The sequence below is a fragment of the Peromyscus californicus genome, unplaced genomic scaffold, assembly GCF_007827085.1.
Source record: "Peromyscus californicus insignis strain IS unplaced genomic scaffold, ASM782708v3 Scaffold_3__1_contigs__length_106647218, whole genome shotgun sequence".
Taxonomy (NCBI): Eukaryota; Metazoa; Chordata; class Mammalia; order Rodentia; family Cricetidae; genus Peromyscus; species Peromyscus californicus.
Genome location: NW_026294551.1, coordinates 103,385,172 through 103,412,532, shown reverse-complemented (window position 1 = coordinate 103,412,532; position 27,361 = coordinate 103,385,172). Strand labels below are relative to the sequence as shown.

General features: G+C 47.2%; 1 protein-coding gene across 6 annotated transcripts in view; it reads right to left on the bottom strand.

Annotated features, from left to right (window-relative positions):
- Snx29 (sorting nexin 29) overlaps positions 1 to 27,361 on the bottom strand; it is a 473,090-nt gene that overhangs the window by 109,799 nt on the left and 335,930 nt on the right. For all 6 annotated transcript variants that reach the window (XM_052759505.1, XM_052759508.1, XM_052759511.1 and 3 more), the window contains one exon: positions 25,931 to 26,047. In XM_052759505.1, coding sequence (XP_052615465.1) covers positions 25,931 to 26,047 — 117 coding nt within the window. The remainder of the gene's footprint in view (positions 1 to 25,930; positions 26,048 to 27,361) is intronic.

Here is a 27,361-nt window from a genome sequence, read left to right as displayed (position 1 = left end):
GTGGGTGCTGGGGTGGAACTTAGGCCACTGGCTGTTCATCACCATACCCATTCTTTCCTTTCTTTCTTTTATCCCTTTCCTTCCTTCCTTCCTTCCTTCCTTCCTTCCTTCCTTCCTCCTCTCCCCTCCCCTCCCCTTCCCTTCCCTTCCCTCCCTCTCTCCCTTCCTTTCCTTCTTTCTTTCTTTCGAGACAGGTTCTTATGTAGCCCAGGCTGACCTTGAGCTCTCTATATAACTGAGGGTGACCATGAACTTTTGATCCTCCTGTCTCCATTTGCCCAATGCTGGGATTACAGGCATGCACCACTCCTGGTTTATGTAGTTCTGGCACTAGAACCTAGGCCTTAGTGCATGCTCAGCAAGCACTCTACCAATGGAGCTACATCTCCAGCCCCATGGTGAACACTCTTACATGTATGCAGTTTGAAATAAATACTACCAGTTAAAACCTTAAATAAAAGTGTGGTAGCTAGCCTGTCTGATTAGGGGTTCTACTGCTGTGAAGAGACACCATGACCATGGTAAACATGGTCTTATAAGGAAAACATTTAACTGAGGTGGCGGCTTACAGTTTCAGAGTTTCAATCCATTATCATCATGGCGGGCAGCATGGTGGCATGCAGGGAAACACAGTGCTGGCTACATCTTGATCAGAAGACAACAGGAAATGGTCTGAGATACTGGGTGGTATCCTGAGCATAGGAAACTTCAAAGCCCGCCCCCACAGTGACACACTTCCTCTAACAAGGCCATACCACTCCAACAAAGCCACACCTCCTAATTAGTGCCACTTCCTATGAGATTATGGGGGCCAATTACATTCAAACTACTACATGCCCAAAGTGTACTTTTGATAAAAACTTGATAGCATACATAAAAACAGTGAGAGAATGCGCATGGCCAGTGTGCTCTCTATGTGTAACAGTGCCTGTGTGTCATTACAGTTAGAACAACAGAATACAACTACAAGATGACAGCAAAGTCAGATGGTCTGAATGAACTATTTGGAACTTTTCTGCACTGTTCTATACTGACATTTCAACTGATACACATGTAGAGCTCTGTGTAACATATTATTAAAGTAGATATTCTTTCTCCATTTTCTTCTGGGCCCCTTGCAGCTAAGCAAGCTGCAGAAAGTCAGATGGGAAAGATTTTGCCTTTAGAGTCACTGGTACAAGTGGGACGGACAGAGGCAGGGCTCTGAAGCCATATGCCCTTCCTCTCCCCTCTGTGGTAACATGAGGAGTGCAGACATGTCCAGGACTCCAGTGACAGGGACAGCTCTCAGCCACTGCTCCTCCCTGAATCTCTCCTCAGCTCCTGAAGCCAAGGACAGTTCAGGATTAACTGAAGGAGGAACTTCAGGTTTTAAGGACAGCAGCTCCTTAGCAGTGCACCAGAGCCACCATCGTAAAGGCAGTGTCCCCAGGGAGTCTACCTCAGAAGAGCCTCTAAATGTGTGTGTCCCTCAAACCAAACACCAAGGGCAAATCAGACGGAAGGAAAAGTCAGAGGGCAGACATCGACTGCCATTACAAAGCAGGAGGAGGAGGAGGAGGAGGAGGAGGAGGAGGAGGAGGAGGAGGAGGAATCACCAGGCATTTTCCTGACAGTAAGTGTCCCCTCAGGGATGCTGGTTTTCTGGGAACATCCTAGAGAGTGAATATAATTGCTTAGAGGTAGTTAAGTCCTGCTGGCTTAGAGGCTTTTCTTCTAATTCTGTGGCATTACCAGAATCAGGAAACCAGGAGATATTTATTATATCTTCCTGAATACTGGAAAGGCTGCTTGGAAAAAGAGGCTGTGACCAGGCCAGGCTCTGCACCAACTACACCATGGTGATGGAGGGTCAAGGTCATCTGAAGTTTGCCTGGTATCTGTACAAAGTGATGCCAGATCTCCCCTGGGGCTCATACCAACGTCTTGTTCTTTTTTAGTGCTGGATATACCATCTACCATACCACAACACTCTACCACTAAGTTATACCCCCTCTCCCTTTTTTATTTTATATTTTGAGACATATCTTACTAAGTTACCTAGATCCAGGCCAGCCTTGAACTTGGAATCTTCCTGCCTTTGCCTCCAAATAGTTTGGATTGTAGCTGTGTACTACCAGGCCTGGCCAGAGGGCTGATTCCATAGCACATTCTGGCAATAAATATGGGTGGAACAGAGATATTTTATGAGGAAAATCAGCTTCCTTTTGATATTAAACATAAACTAACTTAGACCTCCTGAAACTTGAGAAATGCAAGAAGACCCATCTCTGGGCTGTGGCCTCCTCTTTGGCTTACCCTCCATGCAGGCATAACGAAGTGACCAGCACAGGCAGTATCTATATCTGCTTCTCATGACCCCAGAAAAAACACTATTCCCCACTGGTCTGTGGTCTAGGCAGTCATGAGGCGGCCATAGGGCACAAGGATAGGCAAAGCCCATCTCTGGACAAACAAGACAGACAGATTCTGGAGCAAAAGCCCTCGGGGCTGTGCACAGTGGGGTAGACAGTGAGAGATATGGCAGAGCCCACCCCAGGCAACATCAGTAAGGTCTTCACTGCCTTTTCTGGCTCAGGGTTCCCTGGGGGCTGGGAATGGGGACAGGCCAAAGCCAATAGCTCTCACTGGCCCCCACACTCTACCCTCAATGCCACTCTGGAGCTCTAGCCAGAGTCCGTCACTCTGACTTGTCAGTTCCCCAGTCTAAAGAAGACACCAGAGAGTCTGCCCAAAATGGCCACTCCCTGTTCCATAAATGCTTCTGAAACTAGAAAGGAAGGAATGAGGAAGGGAAGTAGAGACAGAGAGAGAGAGAGCCAGGGAGGACAGGAAAGCAGAAGAGAAAGGAAAAGAGAAAGGGGAGCATTAGCCAGCTTGTTCGGACAATATGGGGAGAGCATAGCATAGCATCTCCCATGGGCAGAATGAGGACAGATACAGACAGAAAACGTGGACAGGAAACATAGCATGATGGCGAAGCTATGCCACAGGCTGTAAGCACAGCTATAAGGAAGGCTGAGACAGAGGATCATAAGTTCAAGGTCAGCCCAGGCAACTTAGTGAGCTCCTGCCTCAAAATAGAAAAGCAGACCCTGACCTGCAGTCATGGGAGGCAAATACACTGCCACGTGTCCTCTAAGGCTTCCTGTACTACAGCATTTCACAAACAGCCCACCCCAGTGCCTCCAGTCAGCAGCCCGTGCATGAGCCAAGGTGCCACCTCTAGCCACAGAGAAGACATGAGGACTCACGTGAACAAGCACGAGAAGGCATGCAGGGGCCCATCCAGCCCCAGCCTGCTCAGGCCCCATCCAGCCCCAGCCTGCTCAGGCCCCATCCAGGCCCCAGTCTGCTCAGGCCCCAGTGATGTTACTTACTCAACTCTTTCCATGTGGGAAGAGAGCACAGGACACTAGTAAAGAACAGAGTCCACCTCTAGGTGGAGACATGCCCTTGCCTCCTCCCTTGAAAGTTAATTCAGTTAAGCAGGTCAAGGACCTGGTTGGCAGACCACCCTCGGAGGAAAGGGTCACTGTGAGATCACTTCTGTGCCTGGTGCAGTGCCTAGGAGCTGCCATAAGGTCGGCCTGCCATTCAGAGTTCTGAACTGGAAAGGCCTCACTGTTCGCCCTTCTGGTCCGTCTCTTTCTGATGCTGTCAGAGCCTGAGTACACTGCCCCTGGTACTGTGGGCTTCCTTACTCATTCTCAAAAGCTTGCTGCCATGTGGCTGCCTGCTGTCACATGATTGACCTCCATGCCAGCTTTCCCCCTTTCTCTTCTCCATTTTCCTCCTGTGTAAAGGGCGCGAGGGTCTACATGCTTACACATAGCAAGATAGAAACCAGGATGTTAAACAGGCAGGCTTTTCTCTTTAACAGAAGGGATGCACAGACCTGTTTTCCATTCAGAAGGTGGGAATGGATGTGTTAATTGTTAGGATCCTGCCCTCACTCTTCCGGGTCTGGTGTCTTACATCATCAGTGGGTGTTGGCGACTACGTACAGCCACCCACATGGTCACCCAATCCCTACCTTAAAAAGCTGGACATAGACCCCCACCTTTCTCTCTTTCTGTGTTCTTTCTCCACTCTCTGCTCCCCTTCCCCACCAGGTCTGGCTCTCCCCCTCTTTCCCTTTCCCTCCCAATAAAGCTCTAAAAACTAACATTGGGTTCTGCCACGGCCTTCTCCGCCAGTAATCAGCGCCACCAATTTTACCATCGTTAATAACTTGGTAATCTTTGCTATTCTGTGGAGCCAGGCTCCCTTAGACTCCTGAGCCTTGTTTCTTAGTCAACAGAACCCTTGGAAGAAGACACAGGTACTTTACAAAAGAATGTACTTTGCAAAGGAGTTTCTGATGTAGCCACGCCTCAAGCTTTATGATAATTGTTACAAGGAAACATTTTTTCGAAGTTGTACAGTATTTAAATAAGAGGGAAAAAACTGCTCAGGGTCAGACACTAGAAATCTGAACACTCTGGCTAACTAAGTCCTGCTGAACTGGCTTTCCTTCATGCTTCCTCTGCTGGCAGCATAGCTTACAGGGACCCTACACTATGGGTAGCTTCAAGATGCACACCTAGTCTGCCCTAGGGTGTTGGTATTTTTTTTAAACTCAAATAAATTGTCCTTGAGTTTCCTTTTGAGTTCACTGAAAGGATATACGGCGCTGGTTTGGTCGGCAGCGGAAGAGTCACGAGCCATGGCTACCAATTAGAATGGGCTTTATTAGAGAGAAGAGGGGATAGGATGGAGAAGCTAGGCCTGGCGGAGGGAGGGAAGTGGGGCAGAGCAGGCAGCAGAGAGCAAACGGAAAAGGGAGGGTGGGGGTCCGAGTGTGGCTTTTTAAGATTGCCTGCAACACCCTGATGATGTAGGACATTACACCCGGAACAGTGAGAGCAGGATACTAACATTCACTCTTAAAAATCCTTTTATGAGACTAAGAACCCCAAAAGGGGACACCAGTTTCCCCAGTATCATGTGGTAGTTCTGCCAAACTCTCCAAGATTTCCAATAACATTTCTTTTTCGCCTTTTAAAAATTTGTTGTTGTTATTTTGAGACAGGGTTTCTCTGTGTAGCTTTGGTGCCTGTCCTGGAACTCACTCTGTAGACCAGGCTGGTCTTGAACTCACAGAGATCTGCCTGGCTTTGCCTCCCAAGTTCTGGGATCTGCCTGGCTTTGCCTCCCAAGTTCTGGGATTAAAGGTGTGCGCCACCACCGCCCGGCTCTGCCTGGATTTTAAAAATTCTTTAATCAGAGAAAATGAACTCCGTTCCTGCACCCTTAGCCAGTGTCAATTCATTCCACCTGAGATGACAGTGGACAGTAGCACCAATGGCCATAGGAATGAGTGACACCTTGGGAGCCTAGCACAGTGGAGCCCACATTATTTACGTCAGATCGGATAAATCACCAGTGGAGACCAGCCAAGGAACAGGTTCATTGAGATAAGAATATAACCACCATTTTTTGAGGCAGGGTCTCATCATGTAGCCCATGATGCCCTTCAACTTGCAATCCTCCTGCCTCAGACTCTTAAGTGCTGGGATTACAGGCATTTGCCACTGTGGGGGGCCCAAAACAGCTTGACCACACAGCTGCCATGACAGGCTTAGAGGCCCAGACACAGCTGCCATGACAAGCTTACTGGCAGGCAACACCCGGTTCCAGGAAAAGTCATAAGCTGACACTACCCAGGGATCCACCCAGGGATGGACCAGCGTCTGAGGGGAAGAACCAGACATCCCAAACATTCCAACCATCAGGTAAGATTAGATAAGACTGCTAGATGTCCCTGAGCCTAGCACACACCTAGTTCCCTTTTACAGATACCCCTAGACAAGTGTCAGTCAGTCAGAGTCCTGAACCCTGGAATCCCCTCACCCCAACCTCTGCTATGATAAAAACCCCACCCCACCCAGGCTTGGGGCTCTCTGCTCACTGCTGCACTGGACATATGGGAGAGTCCAAGCTGGAGCTTGAAATAAAGGCTCTTTGCTTTTACATATGGGATTCAATCTCCATAGTGGTCTTTTGGGGAGTCCCCAAGATCTGGGCATAACAGCCACCGTGCCCAGCTTGGCTGTCCTTTTTTAAGTCATTACATTCTTAGGTGGTTTGACATACAGTAACACAAGCCCACAAAACTGCCAAGGCAATACAACGAGTAAAACCAGGAGCAGGATTTGAGCTCAGGTACCTGGATTTACAACAGGCACTTTATACCACAAAGGTATTCTGCTCCCACAACAGAATCCTCATTGCTTCCATTCTGCCTCTCAGAGCCTAGAAGTTCGGAACTTCAGGCGTGGAGCACTTTTCACAGAGGGAAGAGGCCTGAGAGGATTCTTCACTCTAGAATGTACTTTCCCTGAGCATCAGAATGCATTGGACAGTCCACTGCTACACTCCACCATCCACCTGTCCAAGAGTACTATCACTCCACATAGGTTTTCTGTGACTGGACCCCTCTCGGTGAGTCAGAGAGCAGTCTGCATCTCCCTGTTTACCACAACCACGAGTTCACATGACACTCAGCAGCCTGGTCTAGCACCTGGCACACCATAAGAACTGACTAAGTGAATGAATCATAATATAAGCTATATTTCCACAGTGAAATATCAATCAATTTTTAAACTGCTTTGCAGCAATTCAAAATCTTCATGTGTGGTTAGGATAAGTTAGTTTGGGGATAAAAAAAGAACCAAAGAAAAAGGATTTTATTTGTCTTTTAATTACAAAGCTCTCAGATTCATTGCTCAAAAGACAAGACAAGAAGGAAACATGACAACCACAGTGAACATTTGTCCCAACCATGAAATGGCACAGTAAGCTGTATGCGCCAGAGTCGTTCTCTCACACCTCTGTTTTCAAATTGCCTTCCCAAAAGCAATTAGCTCTCATTTTTCTCAGCCAAAAATGAGAAAGATTTTTCAACCCACTGACACTCCTGCTTTCTCACCTCATTTTAAAATAAGGAACCAAGTGTAACAGGGCACAGCTCCTATCTTCCTGCTGAGGTGGCAAGGCCGGCAGAGGCTTGGCTGTAGAAGGATCATGATGTTGACCTGCACTCTCACTACCATGAGGAGGACTCCAGGGGTCTAGACCACATGCAAGGTTCTGTGCTTGTCTGTTAGTTAATTTGCCTGGTTTGCAAATACACAATTACAGGCATCAATTGCTTGTGGTGTTAAAAATACTCAAGGCCGAAGATTCAAGGGCTAGCAACTAAGAGCCTTTTTATTTTATCCTCTATGTAGTTTGGAAATTCCCATAGATTCCAACTTCTGTGTTTTCATTTTTGATGGGTCATTTTCCCCCACAAGATGAGAAGGGTCTTGGGAATAATATTCTCAGAGTCCAAGACGATATTAGGCATGTAGGAGATTGTTCACTGAACCGTCACACTGAATGGACAGAGGAGCAGACACCCAAATGGACAGATGGATGAATGGATGGCTGGAGGAGGGAAGGGAAGGAAGGAGCATGTGTAAATGATCCAGTTTACTAAGAGTGGGCACCAGCTTCTCTGCATGAAATGAAGATGCTTAGACAACATATGCATGAAGCCAAATATACAAGAACATACTGCAGCATCACACATGCTAACGTAGGCCTGGGAGGAAGTCATGAACAGTTACATAACACAGTCACAGTCAGACACACAGCTACCAAGCAAACCGTGGCCTCCTTCCTCTGCTAATGAGGAATGGCCTAAGACAGAACACCAAAGCCAACAGCCTGACACAAAACAGGTGGCAGCGAAGCTGCTGTCTTTAAGGAAGAGGGAGGGAGAGCTCTGTGCCTGTGCACTCAGACTCAATGTTTTGGAAGGAAGGATACTGGAAACAAAGATCAGAAGAAAAACGCTTTTGTTCTATAAAACTTGGTACCTCCTTTCCAATTTTTACTATGTGCAACGCAAGTTGTTAACTTTCTCAATGAAGTTTAATAATTATGAAATTTTAGGTAAAGAAAAAAAATGGAAGAATGCTTGCCTCTGGGAGGGGAGCATGGAGAGAACAGGAAGGGGAATTGAGAGGCACTCTGGTATAAGTTGAAGCTCAACATAAACCTTGGGAAGAAATGTGTGATAATATCTGCAATCTTTAAAAACTGAATAGAAAAAACACAAATGAAGATGGATGGATAAATAATGGGTGAGTAAATGAGGGGTAGTGGATGGATAAAAAATGGTGGGTGTGGATAACAAATGACGGCTGGATGAATGATGGGTAGGTGGGTGGATGAATGGAAGATGGAGAGACAGATGAGTAACAGAGGGTATAGGTAGATGTCAGTGATAGAACTTTAGTGGTGACTACACCAGTAGTCATTGAAAACAATCTTTTACATAACTTAATTTCTTCATATACATGTTTGAAAAGTTTCATTCACTTGGACTAGAAGAATAGCTGAATTGTGTTTCTATTTTCTATACTAGAGAACAGGCTGGAAAAGAGAGAAAGTATTGCTGAGGTGTGTCAAGTGGTTTATCAATGAAGCTCTTGTGTTGTTTCTAAATTCTACAATATTTATGGTATGTATTAGCTCTCTGTGATAATGTTTGGATTTTTTATTTTTTGAGACAGGGTTTCTCTGTGTAGCTTTGCACCTTTCCTGGAACTCACTCTGTAGTCCAGGCTGGCCTCAAACTCACAGAGATCCGCCTGCCTCTGCCTCCCGAGTGCCGGGATTAAAGGCGTGCTCCACCACCGCCCAGTTTGGATTTCTTTCCTCGTCTAAATAGGTTTGCTTTAGTCTCACTTTTATGAAGACCAGTTATGGCTTTTCTCTAGGCTTCACCTTCCTCCAGGGAACCAGAGGGACAGAAGCTGCCTTGGAGGGCTGGCTGGTGTGGGGCATTAAGAGAACTGCCTACCCAGAGCCTGGCAGAGCTGGTCTCAGCAACAGCAGTTGCTCTTCTTTCCAGTGGCTACAGCTCAGGGTGGACACTAACCTGCGGCATCAAGGATCATTGGAAACCTAGTTAAAGCCCCAGAGGTCTGGCTTCGGCAGCCCTCACCCCTTCTGAAAGCCAAAACCACACACTCTCCTGTTATATATATTTATCCCAAAATTTTATATCAAGTTCTGATCTGGAGTGAGATCCTCAGTTAGAAAGGGTAACCATACACAACCCATCTATGCCACTAATGACAAGACATGAGGTCAAAACATAAGGTCACACAACAGCTGGGAGAGACAGAAGGTGGCTGCAGGGTAGACTGAAGGGAAAGGAAAGATATTTTGGTCTGGACCCCTTGCTCTCACAGTGGCAGACCCCTGAAGAGCACACCGTGGAGAGCAGAAAGGACGTAGGCAGGCCTACAGCAGGCATCTTCTCTACACATGAGCTAATCTACCAGTGCCTCTGACTATCTTCTTTTTCATCCAGAGTTCCAAGGCCATCTGTAAGAAAAATGCAAGAGGGAGAGGAGGAAGAGGACGGCTGATGCTCAGGTAGACATCGAGACACTGTCCTCACTGTCTGCCAGTGGCATCTGCCAGCAAGATGATGCTCCATAATATCAAGTACCCTTCTATCATGAGTGTAAGGCCTAGAAGGAGAAGCATAAAGCTCACAGTGACAGTTATTCTGAATGGAATCAAGAGTGGTGGCCAAGGAGATTTTTAACCTAAAGTCTAATGGTGTGCATTGAGAATGTATTTATGTACTATATACTCTAAATGGTTAATTTTCTGTAATAGCAACTACAGGGGGTTGAATGTTGGCCCCCAAAAGAATATATCTATATCAGAAACCTCATAAACCTCAGCAACCTTATGTGCAAGAACAATGTTACAAATAATGTCCTCACCAGGAAGAAACTGGCCTAATTTTCAATCTCTTTTGTCAATAAACAGCAAGTGAGTGCTGCTAAAGATGTCGGGCATGGTGATGTTTAACAGCCCTTCGACATACACCTCCCCAGGGTGACACACTCCCACTTTGAACTTGGTTATTGTTATACAAGGTGTTTCTGGAGACATGTCAAAGCAGTGAAAAGGTGCTCTGCTAGACAGCCACCTGTCCCCACCCTTGTCTACCAGGCTGAGCAACAGCAGGCACAGTTATTTGACACTCATACTTCCCAAGCAGAGGAAGGTGCAGGAGAAAGGGGCAGACATAGCTCACTGCTGCTTGGCATCCACTTCTTTCCTGGGAAATCATCCCACTGGCTGATTTAACCCATGAGTGGACACTGAATAACCCAAGCTAACCAGCGTGGCTTGCTCTGGCCATAGGGATTAGTTCCAGATGGTGCAGTGAACTAAGCCAGCTCTGCCACAGTGGTCCTAGGGTTTCTGAGAGTCACCCTTTCTCTTGATGATGCACCGTGCTATCCCTGCAGCAAAAGAACAAGACAGATGTGTCAGGGGACAGTGAGGACAGAATGAGGTACAAACAGGCTATTTCATGGCGTGGACTCCACAGTTTGTACTTCTCTAAAGCACAGATGGCTGGCTTTGCTGAGGCCTGTCTAGGCTGTTTTCTCTGGGTCTTTCACTGGAGACATCCTAAAAGACACTAACATCGCAAACCCCGAGATCCCCCAGCTTCTACATTTTATTTTACTTTAGTCCGTAAGTTTTCATAGCAAGATCAAGGCCTGAAAATGAAAACCCAAGGAAACTGCTTGATCCTTCTTCCAAGGGGAGATTGTGAGCTCTTTCAGAACACAGACCATATCAGCCTTGATTCTGATGCAGACAACTGAGAGATTCAGCGCATGTGCACAACACAGGCAGATCAATAAAGTTTTTGTCAACCATGGCCCAAAACAAGCCTTAATTCTCACTATGAATCATTCCCACTGCCACCAGCACCATGGCCCAGTGCCTAGGAACCAGCACTTTGCAATGAGTCTAACTGGATTCACCTTAGGAGGCACATACCACTTGTGGGGTCCCTGGGATACTCCTTAGTAACTTTGCCCTCTCTTCTAGGTCTCCCACAGTCAGATGTGCCACAAGGCTTGCTTTATGATTGAAATAAAAGAGAGATGACATCTGTCATTTCTGGGTGGAAGTTTTGAGAGACTATATGGTTTATCTCTTGTTTCTTTCTCCATTCCAGCCAGGGTCTGGGTCAAGAAGAGTGAAAACCATTGATTACAGGCCCTGATATCCATGAAGGACATGAAACATGAGAGAGATAGAAACAGCAGTTTCCCACTCATGACATATTGGGAGCGTTTGTTACTACAGCACAACATAGCCTTCCTGAGTAACAAATTAGACCCAATTTATAGATATGAAAACTGAATCTGAGGAAAGTAAAGCATGGATCCTGTATCCAGCCATGCCATCCAGGCCTAGAGAGTCAGAGGACCCAGAATCTTCCATCATGTCAACAAACCCACAGCTTTCAGAGGCAGCTTTGCTATGTGCTCCTGATACGCAAGGTCAGGGGGCAGACAAGTTTCCATTTTCTGTCCCTTCCTCCTCTGCTAGCTTCTCTGCTGAGCTCTGTCTTTTATGAAAGCGACTGGAAAATGTTCAAGTTCCTCTGTGGCTGAGAGAGAACTTCCTATTCAAACTGGTAACAGTTCAGTTATCAAAGCAATCAAGGGTGGGTGATACCTCTGCAATAGCTCCACACACTGGACAGCAAGCTTAAAAAAGAACGACAACAACAACATGGTCAGCTTGAGACTGATACATAGAGCGGGGCTGGAATGTTAAGTTTCGGTCAAATTCAGTGAGGATGCTCTGGACATCCAGAGTGAGGACGCGTGGTGAGAAGTGGGAACTAGTAGCCACTGGTTCAATAAATATTTACTAGCCCACAGCAGGCACCAGGAGCTCAGCCAAGTAGAGAAGAGACAAATAAACAATTCTGTGTTGAGTGACGATAAAGGCCATGAAGAGAAGGCAGCCTGAGAGCGATGATCAAGTACGAGTCCACCTTCCACGTGGCTGACTGGAAGGCGTTCTCTGTAAATCTGAACCTCACATCACTCTCCCCAGTGGGTAGGACTAGTTATATATAAAGATAAGGACAGCTCTGGAAAAGCAAGAGACCTGTTGGCTCCCTCCTTACTAGTCAACAAATGGGGCACCTATGGCCTTCGTGTTCTTAGTGGAAATGACAATGTCTATCTCACATTACAGCACTTGGAATGGGTTGTGGGGCACAAAAATGCTCAATAAAAGCTGCTCTTTATTGCAGGCAGGAGTGTGGTTACCATTCCCACTTTTACAGGTTGGGTTACCTCCCAGGAAAGCCAAAAGATTTGTCGATAAGAATAGTGAGTGTTAGGAGGAGCCATGCTGGAACAAAAGTAGTACAAGGCAGTACTAGCATGGCCATTGGGTCTGTCTCAGAAGATGGGCTTAGACCTTGAAGGATACGTCAGAAGCACAAGAGGAAGGAGCCAGACATATTCATGAATGGAGATGGAAAAGTCTCAGAACAATCTGAATTGTATAAATTATCCCACGGATGTTAAAATAGGCAAGCATATCTTATATGCATTTAAGTCTATGAAATGTGTATGTATAAACAATACCCAGAAGGATGTGTACTAAAGTTTCCACAGCAAGGTCACTGGAAGAGAGACCTGTGAATAACGTGAGTGTTATTGAAATTCTTTCAAAATACATTTTTTTATATTGTGCTATTTGAAAAAAATTTGAAAACATGCTTGTTTTATAAGACAAAGGGTAGAGAAGGAAAGCTTTGGGAACAGGAACAACCAGAGCAGGTGTAAAGGAAGGCTTGGAAAGTCCAGCAACAGCAAGAGGCCAGAGGAGGGCAAGAGTCAGTCCTGTCCTGGTAGCTGCCAGATTAAGTTTGAAACAAACCCAATATAATATTTCCCACAGTACCTGTTTTTCTGTACAAAAGAAAACTTAAAGTTAATCAATCTCTAGAAAAAAAATTAGAGTATAAGTAGCATTATCATACTCCTTATGACTATAATTTCTATCTTTAAGTATTCATAAATGTTTTTCAATAAAGTTTTAAGTAAGGTTTTCTGACCAGACCTCCAGTTACTTAGGAGGCTAAGACAAGGTAATCACAAGGCTTAGCCTGGGCTACAAAGTAAGCTCAAGGCAAACTAAGCAAATGCAGCTTAGTGCCAGAGTGCTTTCCTTTCATTGCCCTAGGCGCTCGCTCGCGCTCGCGCTCTCTCTCTCTCTCTCTCTCTCTCTCTCTCTCTCTCTCTCTCTCTCTCTCACGCACATCACTAAGAAATGAGGGCATGGGCAGGAGGCACTGGCTGTGAGCTTGGCTCTCCCATGATGGGGTAGTGACCCATACTGCGCATGCATACTCATGCTGGCCATCACAGTGATACTCCTCAACAGCAGAAATGAAGAAAACCATTTTATCATTAAAAAAAAAAAAAAAAAAGAATAAGGGGAGCTGGGATCTTTCTGAGTTTGTCAACTGGCAATATTTTATTTTATAGTATTTGGGAGTGTTCCATTCAAGCTCTAGACAACAAAATCATCTCCATCAGAAACCTACACAGCAGTTTAGACCTCACAGGGCAATGGCTATGGTTCCCAAATGCTGGCAGTAGACAGTATGGAGATGGTGACCTCTTCCTGAAAAACATGTCCGGGAACCAGGGATTTGACTTTCTGACCTAAATCAGGGATCCTTTCAGCAAGATGCATCCACTCCTAGGTGCTCCCGCAGCCTTCTTGCCTCCTAGAGAAGAGGCAGAAGCAGAATAGGCATACCCTGGTTTGTGCAGGGTGGAGGCCAGAGGATCATACTCCACGCAATACAAAGTAGAGTCAGGGCTAAGATTTGACCAGAAGATTATGTATGCTCACACTGGGGAGGTGAGGAAGCCTCTCAGAATGACCCAAAAGAGTCACAGCATGATGATCAAACTGCTCACTTCTCAGTCTAGCAAGCTTAACTAACAAAGCAAGCTGGGATTTTAGCTTTTCAAGAAAGTTATTTTTTGTTTAGTTTTTTTTGTTTGTTTGTTTGTTTTTTTAAAGGAAGAATTGTTTTTAAAAACTGTACAAGGGCCAGGCAGTGGTGGTGTACCCCTTTAATCTCAGCACTCAGGAGGCAGAGTCAGGAGGATCTTTGTGAGTTCAAGGCCAGCCTGGTCTACAGAGTGAGATCCAGGACAGGCACCAAAGCTACACAGAGAAACCCTGTCTCAAACAAAACAAAACAAAACAACTGTACAAGGTCCTGGTGGGGAAGGTGTGATTAACCACAAGGCATTTGACTAACACAGAGAAAGAAATGCATTCAATTAAGGGGAAAGTACATATGGTATACTTACAGGGATTGCACAAGTACAACCATGCAGGGAAAAATCAGGGAGATGAACATGTCTTGGCCAGAAAAATGGTTGAAACAGACAGGCAAGCTTAGGAGATGCCACATTTCAGAATGACAATGGTCAAGGGCAAAGCACGGGCTGATCCACTAGAGAAGAGGTAAAACCCAGGTCAGCCCCACAGGAGTGCCATGGAGTCTCCTCAGTCTTGGGACCTCTTCTCTACACTAACACCACACTGAGAAACCTACATGCCAGCAGCACACACTAGTCAGGTGTGATCATAGCAATAGCTGCCAGTGGCAGATGTGGGGTTGGAATCCCAGTGCAGTTTCCATGGAAGACAGTGAGGTCAGAGAGTACTTAAGTCTTGCAGACCACAAGAATATATTATAGAGATTCAGCTGTATATTAAAACTATACCTAGAAATTTCAAGGCATTTTTCTAGAGGAAGCCACTTATCAAGGAATATTTGGTGTTATTCAGTTTTTAATATTTCAGCAGTCTTCTGCTACGAAATTCTTGTGGGCCCATATACTATTGGGCCATTTGGGAAAACCGCTAAGCTTTTCAGACCTACTGCTGATCCACTAGGTAACTAACACTCTTTCTGGGCCTAGGAGACAGGTGGGCTGTAGATGCATAGCTTTTGCTTCTTATGCAAATGAAGCTCAGACCTCCCTTCCCCAGATAGGGAAATGGCATTCCAGAGCAATTGACTCAGAAAAAGGATGTTTTTGCATATCCAGGTGGAGTGAAGGGTCAGGCAGAATTCCTGGGCAGAGCAGAGCTGCGTGGCCGGAGGAGGACAGAACAAGAAGAGATTCTGTAGATGGTAAGGCGGAATGGCGCAGGCTGAGGAGTGAGGAGCAAGGAAAAGTTTCTTGTAGATTGCAAGTGAATCAGATCAAGAGAGGAGGAGAGGAAGGAAAGATGGAGGACAAAGGGACAGGGGAGATCAAGCGTATAAAAGCTTAGTCATTACTAGGGCTGTGAGGGAACAGGAAAAGAAGGTACAGAGAGGAACTGAGAGTCAGGATGGAACTAAAGTTGTATAGGCAGAATTTTGTTTTAGAGAAATAAAGTAACAGACAAAAGAGCATGGTGTACACAGATTCTTTTCCCTCAGGTAATACCCGCCGGATGTGGTGTCTTCCCCAGGACTCTGGGAGGAATCTTCTCAGGAAAGGTCCCTGGGAAAATTCCATTACTTAAGAACCACTGACAGAGGCATTACTGTAACAGGAGCTCACGTTCCTGGGTGACCACATCGATGCACCTAGGTCATAGGGAACCCAGGGACAGGGAGCAGGTGCCTTTCAGGCAGGCCTTGAGGGTAAACAAATGAAGAACTTGGGACCAGTGAATTCCAAAAGCATTTTGGCTGCAGTTCTCTGTCCCTCTTGCTGCTAGGTGGGTATTAAGCAGCAACCTGATTCAAGCACATATGAACTTTTGCTGGAGCAGAGGTCAGGGGGAACAGGATCCTGAGGAAACATGAGCCTGATAATAATCCTGGCCCGTGCTTCCTCAGAATCAGTGGCAGGAATGCTCTCAGGCTGTTCTGGTCTGGCCTGTGTCCACGCCAAACAACAGTACAAGTCAAAGCAGAGAGAAGCACATCAGACATATTCTGACACATCCATATTCTGGACCTCCTTGACCACCACCACCACCACCACCACCCCACCTAGGGGCAGATTATATCTCCCAGGTCTGTGTGCCTCACACTCTATACTTGAAGTGTGAATGACTGACAGGAGCATAAACCACAACAAAAAATTCCTTCCTTCACTCTGCTGAGGTCATCACAGCGCGCAGGCTTGACACAGCTCTGTGATGCTGTTCCTCGCCAGGGTTTTCTGGTTGTGCCTGGGCAAGCTAGCACTGAAGTGACCATGTGCCAGCAGAAACATGACACTGATCACATTTCCAAGGCTCTATACCTGTAATCCTTTAGTGGCCAGGGTCCATGCACCTGCCACAGCTCCCAGCAGCAACCATCTCCTGAGGCTGATGAGCAAACACCAGAAACTAGAGTTCATCATGGGATTTGAAGGTAGGAGCCAGGAGCATGGCAAAGTCACGGCACCACCTACTCAGCTGTCCATCAGAAAAACAAAGCTGTACCCAAGAAGGAGCTTTTATTCCTTGCATGGAGAAATTTAGAGATAGTCCTGCAAGCATTTCCACAGATGATTTTGTGACAAAAACTAGTATTTGCGTTAAACTTCTATGAGGGATCACTTTTAAAAGCCTCTCAACAGCACTTTTCAGAATAACATGCATGACAGCGGACAGTTAAAACACACATGCCCAAGTGCAGAATTCAAAAGCCTCTTATAACCTGGATGTGCTGTTCAGAGATGCAAGGGGATCGCAGACAATTTGGCCATTAGAGATTTGCCAACTGCCACCACACTGAAAAGTAAATTTCTTATTAATCTTCTGTCTCCAAACAGCATCAGCTCCAACATGAGGTCAGTCCCTCTGAAGATTTAAAAGAGGCAGAGAGACAGGCCCACTTTAATGTGACCCTGATTACAAACTGTGGGATGATTCACCCATCTCTCTCATCTCTGAACTTTAAATTAATCAACTTTCTCTCACATCAGCTGGAACATCTCAACATCAGAGGGAAGGTATCTGTGCAAACCTCAGGCTGCTCACAGTAGGGATTATTAAAGTCTATTATCTGGCAGGACAGGAGGCCACTTCTCTAGATAATAGAAGGAGGCCCTGGTTAGTGGTGTTACCATAGCTACATAGGTGTGTGACCATAGCCACATGATACATGCTCCAGGCTCTGAGAAGAGGCTCATGAAGACATAGTCCTTGTCACACAAAAGCTCTCAGTCCACAGGGAGAAAAGGAAATGCAGACATGAAGTGATAACTCAGAGTAACAAACATTGCCACACAAAGGCCATCAACCATACAGGTCAGGGCCCAGGCTAGCTCACAGGGATGGGCAGGGGTGAGTCTACAGAGGGGTTAACAGAAGCTGATGGAACCACACCCTCTTCACTGGGTTCCCCCCACACACACACCCTCTTCACTGGGATCCCCCCACACACATACCCTCTTCACTGGGTTCCCCCCCCACACACACCCCTCTTCACTGGGACCCCCCTCACACACACACCCTCTTCACTGGGTTCCCCCCCCCCACACACACACACCCTCTTCACTGGGTTCCCCCCCACACACACACCCTCTTCACTGGGTTCCCCCCCACACACACACCCTCTTCACTGGGATCCCCCCCCACACACACCCTCTTCACTGGGTTCCCCCCCCCACACACACACCCTCTTCACTGGGTTTCCCCCCCACACACATACCCTCTTCACTGGGACCCCCCCCACATACATACCCTCTTCACTGGGTTCCCCCCCCCCCCACACCCTCTTTACTGTGTTCCCTCACACACACACACCTTCTTCACTGGGTTCCCCCCACACACCCTCTTCACTGGGTTCCCCCACACACACACACACACACACACCCTCTTCACTGGGACCCCCCCCCCCCCACACACACCCTCTTCACTGGGTTCCCCACACACACACACCCTCTTCACTGAGACCCCTCACACACACACCCTCTTCACTGGGTTCCCCCCCACACACACACCCTCTTCACTGGGTTCCCCACACACATACCCTCTTCACTGGGTTCCCCCCACACACACACACCCTCTTCACTGGGTTCCCCCCACACACACCCTCTTCACTGGGTTCCCCCACACACACATACACACCCTCTTCACTGGGACCCCCCCACACACACCCCCTCTCCTCTGGACTTCCCCCACACACCCTCTTTACTGGGACCTCCCACACACCCTCTTCATTGGGACCACACACACACACACACACACACACACACACACACACACACACCCTCTCCCCTGGACCTCCCCCACACACCCTCTCCCCTGAACCTCCCACACACACCCTTTCCACTGGACCTCCCCCACACACCCTCTCCCCTGGACCTCCCACACACCCCCTCTCCCCTGGGACCCCACATACCCCCTCTCCCCTGGACCTCCCCCACACACCCTCTCCACTGGACCTCCCTGACACACCCTCTCCCCTGGGACCCCACACACACCCTCTTCATTGGGACTGAACACACACACACACACACAATTTCTTCACTGGGATCCCCCCCCCCACACACACACACACCACAGAAGTCATAGATGGGAACATGAAGGATGTATGGGTTTGCTGTCAAGGAGCAATTACTACTGAACCACAGAGCCTTGTGAAGGTTCATTGAGCAAGAGACAATGAGGAGGAAGATAATGGAACAGGGACGGGGCACAGGGGAGACAGAGCCAAGGAGAGGTGAACATGGAGGGCAACACACATAGGAAGTGAAAGACGACAGAGACAGAGACAGAGACAGAGACAGAGAGAGAGAGAGAGAGAGAGAGATGGCAACAAAGGAGAGGAGGGGCAGACCTGGGGGAGGGGAGCAGAGAGGTGTGGAGAGAGAAAGGAGGAGAGAGAAGCACACAAGGACCTAGAAGCAACAAAGAGGAGGGAGGGAGGAGGGGGAGGAACAGAAGGGAGGGAGGAGGAGGAGGAGAAGGGAGAGAGGAGGGGGAAGAGGAAGGAGAGGAGCAGAAGGGAGGGAGGAGGGGGAGGAGCAAAAATGAACTCAGTGAACTTGCCACTGCTGGGTCAAAGGGCCCCAAGGGCCTAGGCAATCAGTGTTTAGACAAAGACACCAGGAGGCCAGGAGGGACAGTGAACGAATGCCCAACCTTACCCTAGTGATCTGGGGTCACACCTTGTGGTCTCCTTTCCTCCGGCCTTACATGGCCAGGCGAGGCTCAGCGGCCTCTGATGAGCCCAGTAGGGAATGTATCAGGAACTGGCACCATGACAAACTGTCAGAGCTTTTCCCCTGCCTTTCTCAGAAAACAGTTGTGAGTCCCTTCCTAGAAACTCTGTCCCTGGAGAAGAAACTTCTGGGAAGGCTGTGTGTGGCCAGGCCTGTGGGGAGCACCTTCGGGAGGTCCTGGATCAAAGGCAACTACTGCGCCCCTTTTGTCCAGTGCCTATAATTGTTCCAACAGTCATCCTCACAGGCAGGAATCCCTCAGGTGCTTTTAGGAAAGTCTGCCCTCTCCAGGGTGATGCTCCCAAAGGGCCCTTTCCAACTCCAAGACAAAGCGATCAGTATGATCAAAAACATGACAAAAGTTAAGAAAACTTTTAAAGTCAAAACTAAATAAGCAACAGCAACATTCACAGCAAAGACCTTGGAGGGCACAATACCAGAGGAAGGAAGGCCAGGAGAGGACTCAGCAGACGGGGGACCTTGAGCGTCTCATCACAGAGGACATGGCTCATCAGAGGCTGCTGTGCCTCAGGAGCATGAACTGAAGCGTGTGAACTGAAGGGCTGGGGTGGAACACGAAGCCTGGTGCCCTGGTCAGGGAGGAGAAGTGCTATAGAGACATGTATGCCCTTCCCTTCTGCTGTCTGCTACGATCACCTTTTTACTGCTCACAAATGAGTGTGGTTAACAGGCACAGGCGCGTTGGAGCTGAAGCTGACCTCTGAAGAAAAGATCTAAAGTCTAAGGAATGGACCTAGGGATGAGGAACTCTGAACAGCCTGGGGTGAACAGGTAAGATCTTAGATCCCACAAAACTCCAGAGACTTGCTCTTTCAAAAATGGGATACCTTTAAGCTCCGACTTTCCTGAAACCAGACTTGAATAAGAAACTGTCAGCATAACATAAAACAGTCAACAGAAGCAACCTATAGCCTAGGTTCCCTCCCTCCACGGGATGGTTGCCTCCCTCACAGCAAATCACGGGTGTTCTGGCTGTAAATAAGACGGTCACAGGCGGAAAGGAGTGTGTTGCTTAGTGTTAACTGTCAACTTGGCACAAGCTGGAATCATCTGAAAGACGGCCCTCATCCCTCACCCCCTGCAGCCTGCTGTCCACGTTCGGTCTACTACACTTTCTAGATGCTTCTGGCTGTCCTCTCTCTCATATCTGCAATAAAAACACACCACAGAAGGGTCATGTCGTCAGTTTATATAGACACAAACCAGCATTTAAGGAGTCCTCTCACATCTTGCCATCTTAGAAAGTTTTATTTTTTTGTCTCTATTATTCAAACTAAGGGCTGTTCTCCCAAGATCTAATCAAATCATGCCAAAAGTAAAAGGGAAATCTCCAGTATACATTCATATCTTATAGTGCAGGGAAAATAATGAGAAGAGAGTCTTAACTATATCCCCTTTCAAAAAAGGGGGGGAAGTGTGCTGGCTGGTTTTATGTCAACTTGATACATGCTATAGTCATCTGAGGAGCGGGAACCTCAAACTGAGAAAATTCCTCTATAAGATCAGCTGTAGGCAAGCCTATAGGGCATTTTCTTAATTAGTGATTGACAGTGGATGGACCAGCTCACTGTGGGTGGGGCCACTCCTGGATTGGTGGTCCTAGATTCTGTAAGAAAGCAGGCTAAGCAAGCCATGAGGAGCAAGTCAGTAAGCAGCACCCCTCTATGGCCTGTGCATCAGCTCCGCCACCAGGTTCTTCCCTTGGCTTTCTTTAGTGGACTATGACTTGAGACATGTGAACCACATAAACCCTTTCCTCCCCAAGTTGCTTTGGTCATGGTGTCTCATTACAGCAATAGTAACCCTAAGACAGAAAGGAAGGAAACAAATCACCCACAAGTGTCAAATTCTTTCCCCTTCAAATGAGTGACTTAGCTTTAAAATGTATAATATTGTCGCCGGGCGGTGGTGGCGCACGCCTTTAATCCCAGCACTCGGGAGGCAGAGGCAGGCGGATCTCTGTGAGTTCGAGGCCAGCCTGGGCTACCAAGTGAGTCCCAGGAAAAGGCGCAAAGCTACACAGAGAAACCCTGTCTCGAAAAAACCAAAAAAAAAAAAACAAAAAAAACAAAATGTATAATATTGTCAATGACACCCATGGAAGGGATCTGTGCCCTAGATCTTGTCTTTTTCTTAACTGTCACCTGGTCTATGTGGCCATGTTCTTTACAAAGGTGCAGTGAGGACAACTGACTGAGACATGCACTGAGCACCGATCATGTGGGGAGTGTGGTGTCTAGGAAAAGGGCCTGTGCCATGTTTCCAGTTAGCAGGAAAGGAAATGGGTTCCAAGTGTAGCAGAGTCCTGAAGCATGACAAGTCTGAAGGCCTGGAGGGATCCCATCAGGGCAACAGGGTGACAAGAGAGACTGAGAGGCTGAATTCACACGGAGACAAAATCACCTCCTTCCTTCTATGACTGCCATGTGCCCTGGGGAGGTGGCAAGGGCAGTCCTAAGGCAACAGTGGCAGGTCAAGAGTCAACCCCACCACTTCCTCTGCCACAGTTTTAACAGCCACTTCCTCCCAGCAGACTTCAGCCTCCTAATTACCATTTTGCTCACTGCTGTCTTCTGGCCATTGCTACCCTTCTAGGTAATGACAATTACAGCTGCCTAGGACAGCATTCAGGTCTGAGCGAGAAGCGCAGCAGGGACAAAGAAGTGGGCTGGTCTGTCACAGGGACCCAGGTGGACATTGCCACTTACCAACAGTGACATTTCATGCATTCATTTAATGAGCTGATCCACAGTCACCAGGTACCTGCTTTGGGAGATCAATCAACAATGAATTCACGGGACTCTTGTTAGGATGGGAAGGGAGAGACACAGAAACACACTGAAGGGAAATCTGCCTGTGACTAGGCATCAGGAAAGTTCCCTGAAGAAATAACAGATAGACAGGGTGGAGTCCCAGGCCCAGGGGGCCTTCAGGTCAGAGGTGACAGCAGAAGCAAGGGCTCAGGTGTGAGGAGGAGGGCCTTTGGAGAGCACGACAGAAGTGAGTGGATCCCAAACCCTTGGCATGGAGATGACACATCTGTAGAAGAGGGTGACTTTCTAGGGCACACTCAACAAGATACAGGAGCCTGCTGCATCCTGGCCTCTTGCAGGGTGCTAGCCCCTAGATTTTCCAGAACCGTCCTGCAGCAGGTAGAGGAAGGCTTTCCCAGCACCCCACAACCCCGCATGGCAAGAGCTCTGGGCCTGCCTGAGCAACCAGCTGCCCAACGGCCTTTTCATCTGAACGAGGATTTCACAAGAATACTCTTCTACTAGCATTGCAAAAGCAAAAAAGAGAAACTTCAAAATCCTTCAGCAGGGCTCTGGGCAGCTAGACTATAGGACCACCCACCCTAGCGAGCATAAGTCTGTTCTTAAATAGATCAGTGTGTAAAGCCAGACAGAAACATCTCTAAGATGTTTTGTCGCATGGGGAGAAGCAATACATAGACCAATGCAGCAGACCACGAGTGGCTGAAATGTGCAAGTATGTGCAGGGAGCTTGGAAAAGTAAACCCAACTAGCAAATCTTCCTGCTCATGGGTCAGAAAATGAGGGTGCCAGGGCAAGGGTAGGTCTACAGATCTTCTTTTCTCAACTTCTTCTTAATACCTATCTGAATTCCTCTTAAACTACCAACTTTGTGTGTGTGTGTGTATGTGTACACGTTCACGCATGTATGAGAGTGGAGATCAGAAGTCAATGTCAGGGATTTTCCTCAGTTTGTTTTTATTTAAACCTGGAACTTATTGACTGGGCAGTGAGCTCCAGGGATCCACCTGTCTCTGTATTCCCAGAACCAGATTCCGGACATAGGCTGCTGTGTCAGCTTTTTATGTGGTTGGAGAGATCTGAACCCAGGTCCCCTTGCTTGCATGCCAAGTACTTTACCGACTGAGCCAGCTCCTAACCCTTTAACAGCTTGAGATTGTAAATGTTATGGTTTGACCGTGAAATAGCTTCACAGGCTCATGTGTGGAAGCATTTGGTCCCTGGCTATTTGGAGAGACTGTGGAACTAGATGGAGTCTAGCAGAAGGAAGGAGGTCACCAGGTGGGGGTGGAAGCTTCATGTTTATAGCCCAGGCTCTCTCCTTCCTATTATCCATGCCATGTAACCAGTCATCCCAAACTCACCACCACAGCCACAAACCTCCTGTGCCACCACAATGGACCACGTCCCCTTAACCTGTGAGCCACATAAATCTTTCCTCCTTTTGGTTGCTTCATCAAAATTTTAATATTTATTTATTTTAGTTTATATGAGTGTTTTGCCTAAATGCATGTAAAGTGCACTCTGTGCATGTCTGGTGCCCTCAAAGGTCAAAAGGCATCAGATTCTCTGGAACTGGAGTCACAGATGCTTGTAAACTACCATGTGGGTGTTGGGAACAAAATCTGGGTCCTCTATAAGAACAAGTGCTCTGACCACTGAGCAATCTCCCTAGCCCATTCAGGTATTTTAACAAAGTAGTAACCCATGTCGTAAAATAAGAGTCCAAAAAAGGTTGGCATTTTTAACTGATAAATAAAACCCATTCTCTAAAACCAGACTTAGCTCTGCCACTTCTCACTGAGGGACAGTGGGTAAGCCACTTCACTTCTAACCCACTTCTTCTTCTGTTGTATGAGGGTCACAACTGGTAACAAGTAGGTATGGAGAGGATGAAACAAGACACTCATGCTTAAAGGCAGCACAACACACATGGACAGTGACAACCACTCAGACCAGCAGCTCACTACCTGTACAGGAGGCTAACTGTCTTCATCCATCACAATGAGAATGCAGCACCAAAACTGCTCTCTGTAAAAGCATCCACAACAACAGTGGACATCTACTATTCTCTCAGCATAAAAGACACTACCCAGGTTCAAACTAAGCCTATGCTAAAATGGGCCATTGCTCACTTCCTGTCTGCCCATGTCCCCTCTCCAGCCAGCCCTGCAAGTCTGGAACACTCAGAGCTAGACACAGAAACAAGAGCATAATGAAGACCTGCCCTATTCACAGGAGACAGAGGTCAGCATCTGGACAATTGGACTCACCACCCGCTGCCCTTCCTTGGTCACAAGGCTACAAAGGCATGGAGAGGGGGAGCCACTGACCTGATGGAGACACATGGTAACAGACCTAGAGGATAACAACGATGGTCACTGCCATCACGGAGTTTGTGGGACTGCTGACAGGAAACACTCCAACCAGAGCTACACCATCAGTGAAATGAAACTGATCCCAAGCATCTAGACCCAAATGCCAGCTCAAGGAAAATGAAAACAGGAGGAGCATGTCAAACAGCTCTACCTAGAGATGCCATCAAGGAAACTCAAGGGTGATGGAAACCTACTGTTGTCCATAAACTAACCGCAGGGGAAAGAGAGAAGAGGGAGGACTCAACAGACAGAAAGGAAGAGAAAAGTCAAACTCCCAAAGGCAGCATGATGGATGGAGAAGGCGGATGAGAGAAGAAAGGGTTAATATTTCATTTAAAGTGGAGAGGAAGGCCAATCTCCAGAGACAAATTGCCAGGATGGCTGCACAACACATGAAATGTCTGCCTAAAACGGCTGGAATAATTAGGTCTATCTTCCATCATTTTTAAATCATGAGAGAGAAACCTAAGGGACAAACAGTGGATGACAACGTCTGAGCCTTGTGTGCACCCTAAACTTTAAAAGCCTATTTAAAATCGAGAAAGCTGGGCTTCTGAGCACTGATATTTGCTGCAGTAAAGGATTTAGTGGAAGTAAAGAGTAAGACAGGCATAGAATTTACATCTTTTTTAAATTCTTAGACATATACAGTGATGTCCAGAGATTAAATACTACTTAGTATTTGACTCCAATGCACAGAAGGAGGAAACAGGAAATGTAAGTTGAAATGGAACTGGCTACAGTTGGTGAAAGTTGAACCTGGCAATAGATACTTGAGAGTGCACACTATTTACCTGCCAATCCTTGGAACTTGGAGTTTTGCATAGGAAGTTTTTAAGTGAAGATAAAGTTATGATGCGCATGCATGGAAGGACCAGTATCCAAATTCTCACAGTATCACAGCTTGCAATGACATGATGCGGGAAACAAAATGTCTAAAGGACACAACTGATCACAGGTTGTGCTTCATCAGATACAGAATGACTGAGCCAAGGAAATGACCCAACTACATCAGTAGTTCTCAACCAGGGGTGTCTGGGGGAGATGAAATCACTGCCTTCTATGGAATGAAAAGCAGGAATCCCTGAATTCACAGGGCAGCCCCACAACAATTACTTGACCAAAGAACATCAACAGAGTGGGTGGAAAGCCCTATAACTCAGCCTATGCAGGATGCTCCTCAAACCAAACTGCCAAACAAAAGCAAGCAAAGGCAAGCAATGAGAAGCTCCATACCGGCAGACCACATGGGAACGAGTTAAGAGCACAAAGCCGACCCTGCTCTCTGACTGGAAATCTGTCTGCATGGCAGAGCATAGACACACAGAGGGAAGCTCTAAGTCAGTTTAGAACACAGCACATGGGACGTGGCTGCTGTGAATGACATGACATTCTCCTGCCCAACAAAAATAGACACGGAGCGGCTAATGGAGGTACACGCAACATGGTGGCACAAGATGGGTACTCTTTCAGTTCGTTCATTTTCCTAGGCCATTGCCACCATCAGGAATGAACTGACCCAGCAGTGAGACTGCGGGTCACAGAGGCCTGATGCCCATAGTGAGGGTGGGCAGAGGCAGATGGCAGGGCTAGGACCTGGTTGCTGGTGGGAAGCACTTACAGGGCCTCGGAGGTCAATCAGCTCCTGCCTCATCTGGGACACCAGGGCTTCCTTGGCCACCAGGGCCCGATGTAGACGCTCGTTGAACTCAATCAGCTCCCCATGCATCTCAGCCACCTGAAACAGATAAGCAGGACACTGTCAGACTCAGGAGCAGCCCTTGTCCAGGCTGCAGCAAGACATCAGCTGGAGACCATAGCACGGTGAACCCTCCTTGAGTTGGGTAAGTCTTGACACTTTATGGTCAAAAGATGACAGTGTTGGATCATTTCCAAACATTAACAATACTGTTCTACCAAGGGCTGGTTTATTTTGTAGTCTGAATTACTATTGTTAAGAAAATTCCTACTGGGGCTGGAGGTGTAGCTCAGTGTTAGAGTGACTGCCTATCATCCACAAGACCCTAGGTTCAATACTTAGCAGTGCAAAAATAAATTAATAATTATGATGCCCCAGCTAGTGGTACAATGGGAATAAATGCCATTCTATTCACTGAGGCCTTGGTTTCAAGTGAGAAAAGAGAAACAAGCTCTTTCCTAACCATGGTGACACACACCTCAGCAGCACCACTGTCTCAGTCACCAGTGACTTCATATCAGAATAAATCTTTCCCATGCTCTCTGTGAGTTTCCTGACGAAAGCTCTGGGAGGCATGTGTATTGATCCCACCTTCCAGAAAGAGAACCAGCAGCCAGGAGCCTCAAGGGCCTGCTCGAGGCTGAGAAGATGGTAGAGGGCACATCAGAGCCCTGGCTGGATGCCAGGGTCCTGCAACTACACCAGACCCACATGCAGCCGGTCAAAATGCTGTCCCTGAACCCTGCAGGAAGACCCCTGTACACGCAGCCTCACTCAGCTTGGTCACTGTCTCCTAACAGAATCCTCCCACACCCTGGACTCACACAGTATTTACTACATGCTGGGATACATATTAAACACCAGGCTATTTGTCACAGTATTTAACATGATATATAAAAGATACTGCCAGAGTGCCAGAGGAGGGAGGGACACAGGTAGAAGCTTCTGTGCAGGATGGGAAGACACTGACCTGAGTCTCACCTCAAGGAGCAAAAGAGAGTCCCGTTGTTTTTTTGTTTTTTTTTTAAAAAGATTTATTTATTTTATGTATACAGTGTTCTGTCTGCACATATCCCTGCAGGCCAGAAGGGGGCGCCAGATCTCATTATGGATGGTTGTGAGCCACCATGTGGTTGCTGGGAATTGAACTCAGGACCTTTGGAAGAGCAAGCAGTGCTCTTAACCTCTGAGCCATCTCTCCAGCCCGAGCCCCGTTTTTTATTACAAAGTCAAAATATACAGAAGGAAACACACCAGCATACTGAAATCCAAGGAGAGTTTCTCCCCATTCTTTCTGTTTTCCTTATGTAAGCTTCTTAGTAATGAGCATTCTTCCATTCATCAGAGAGAAAG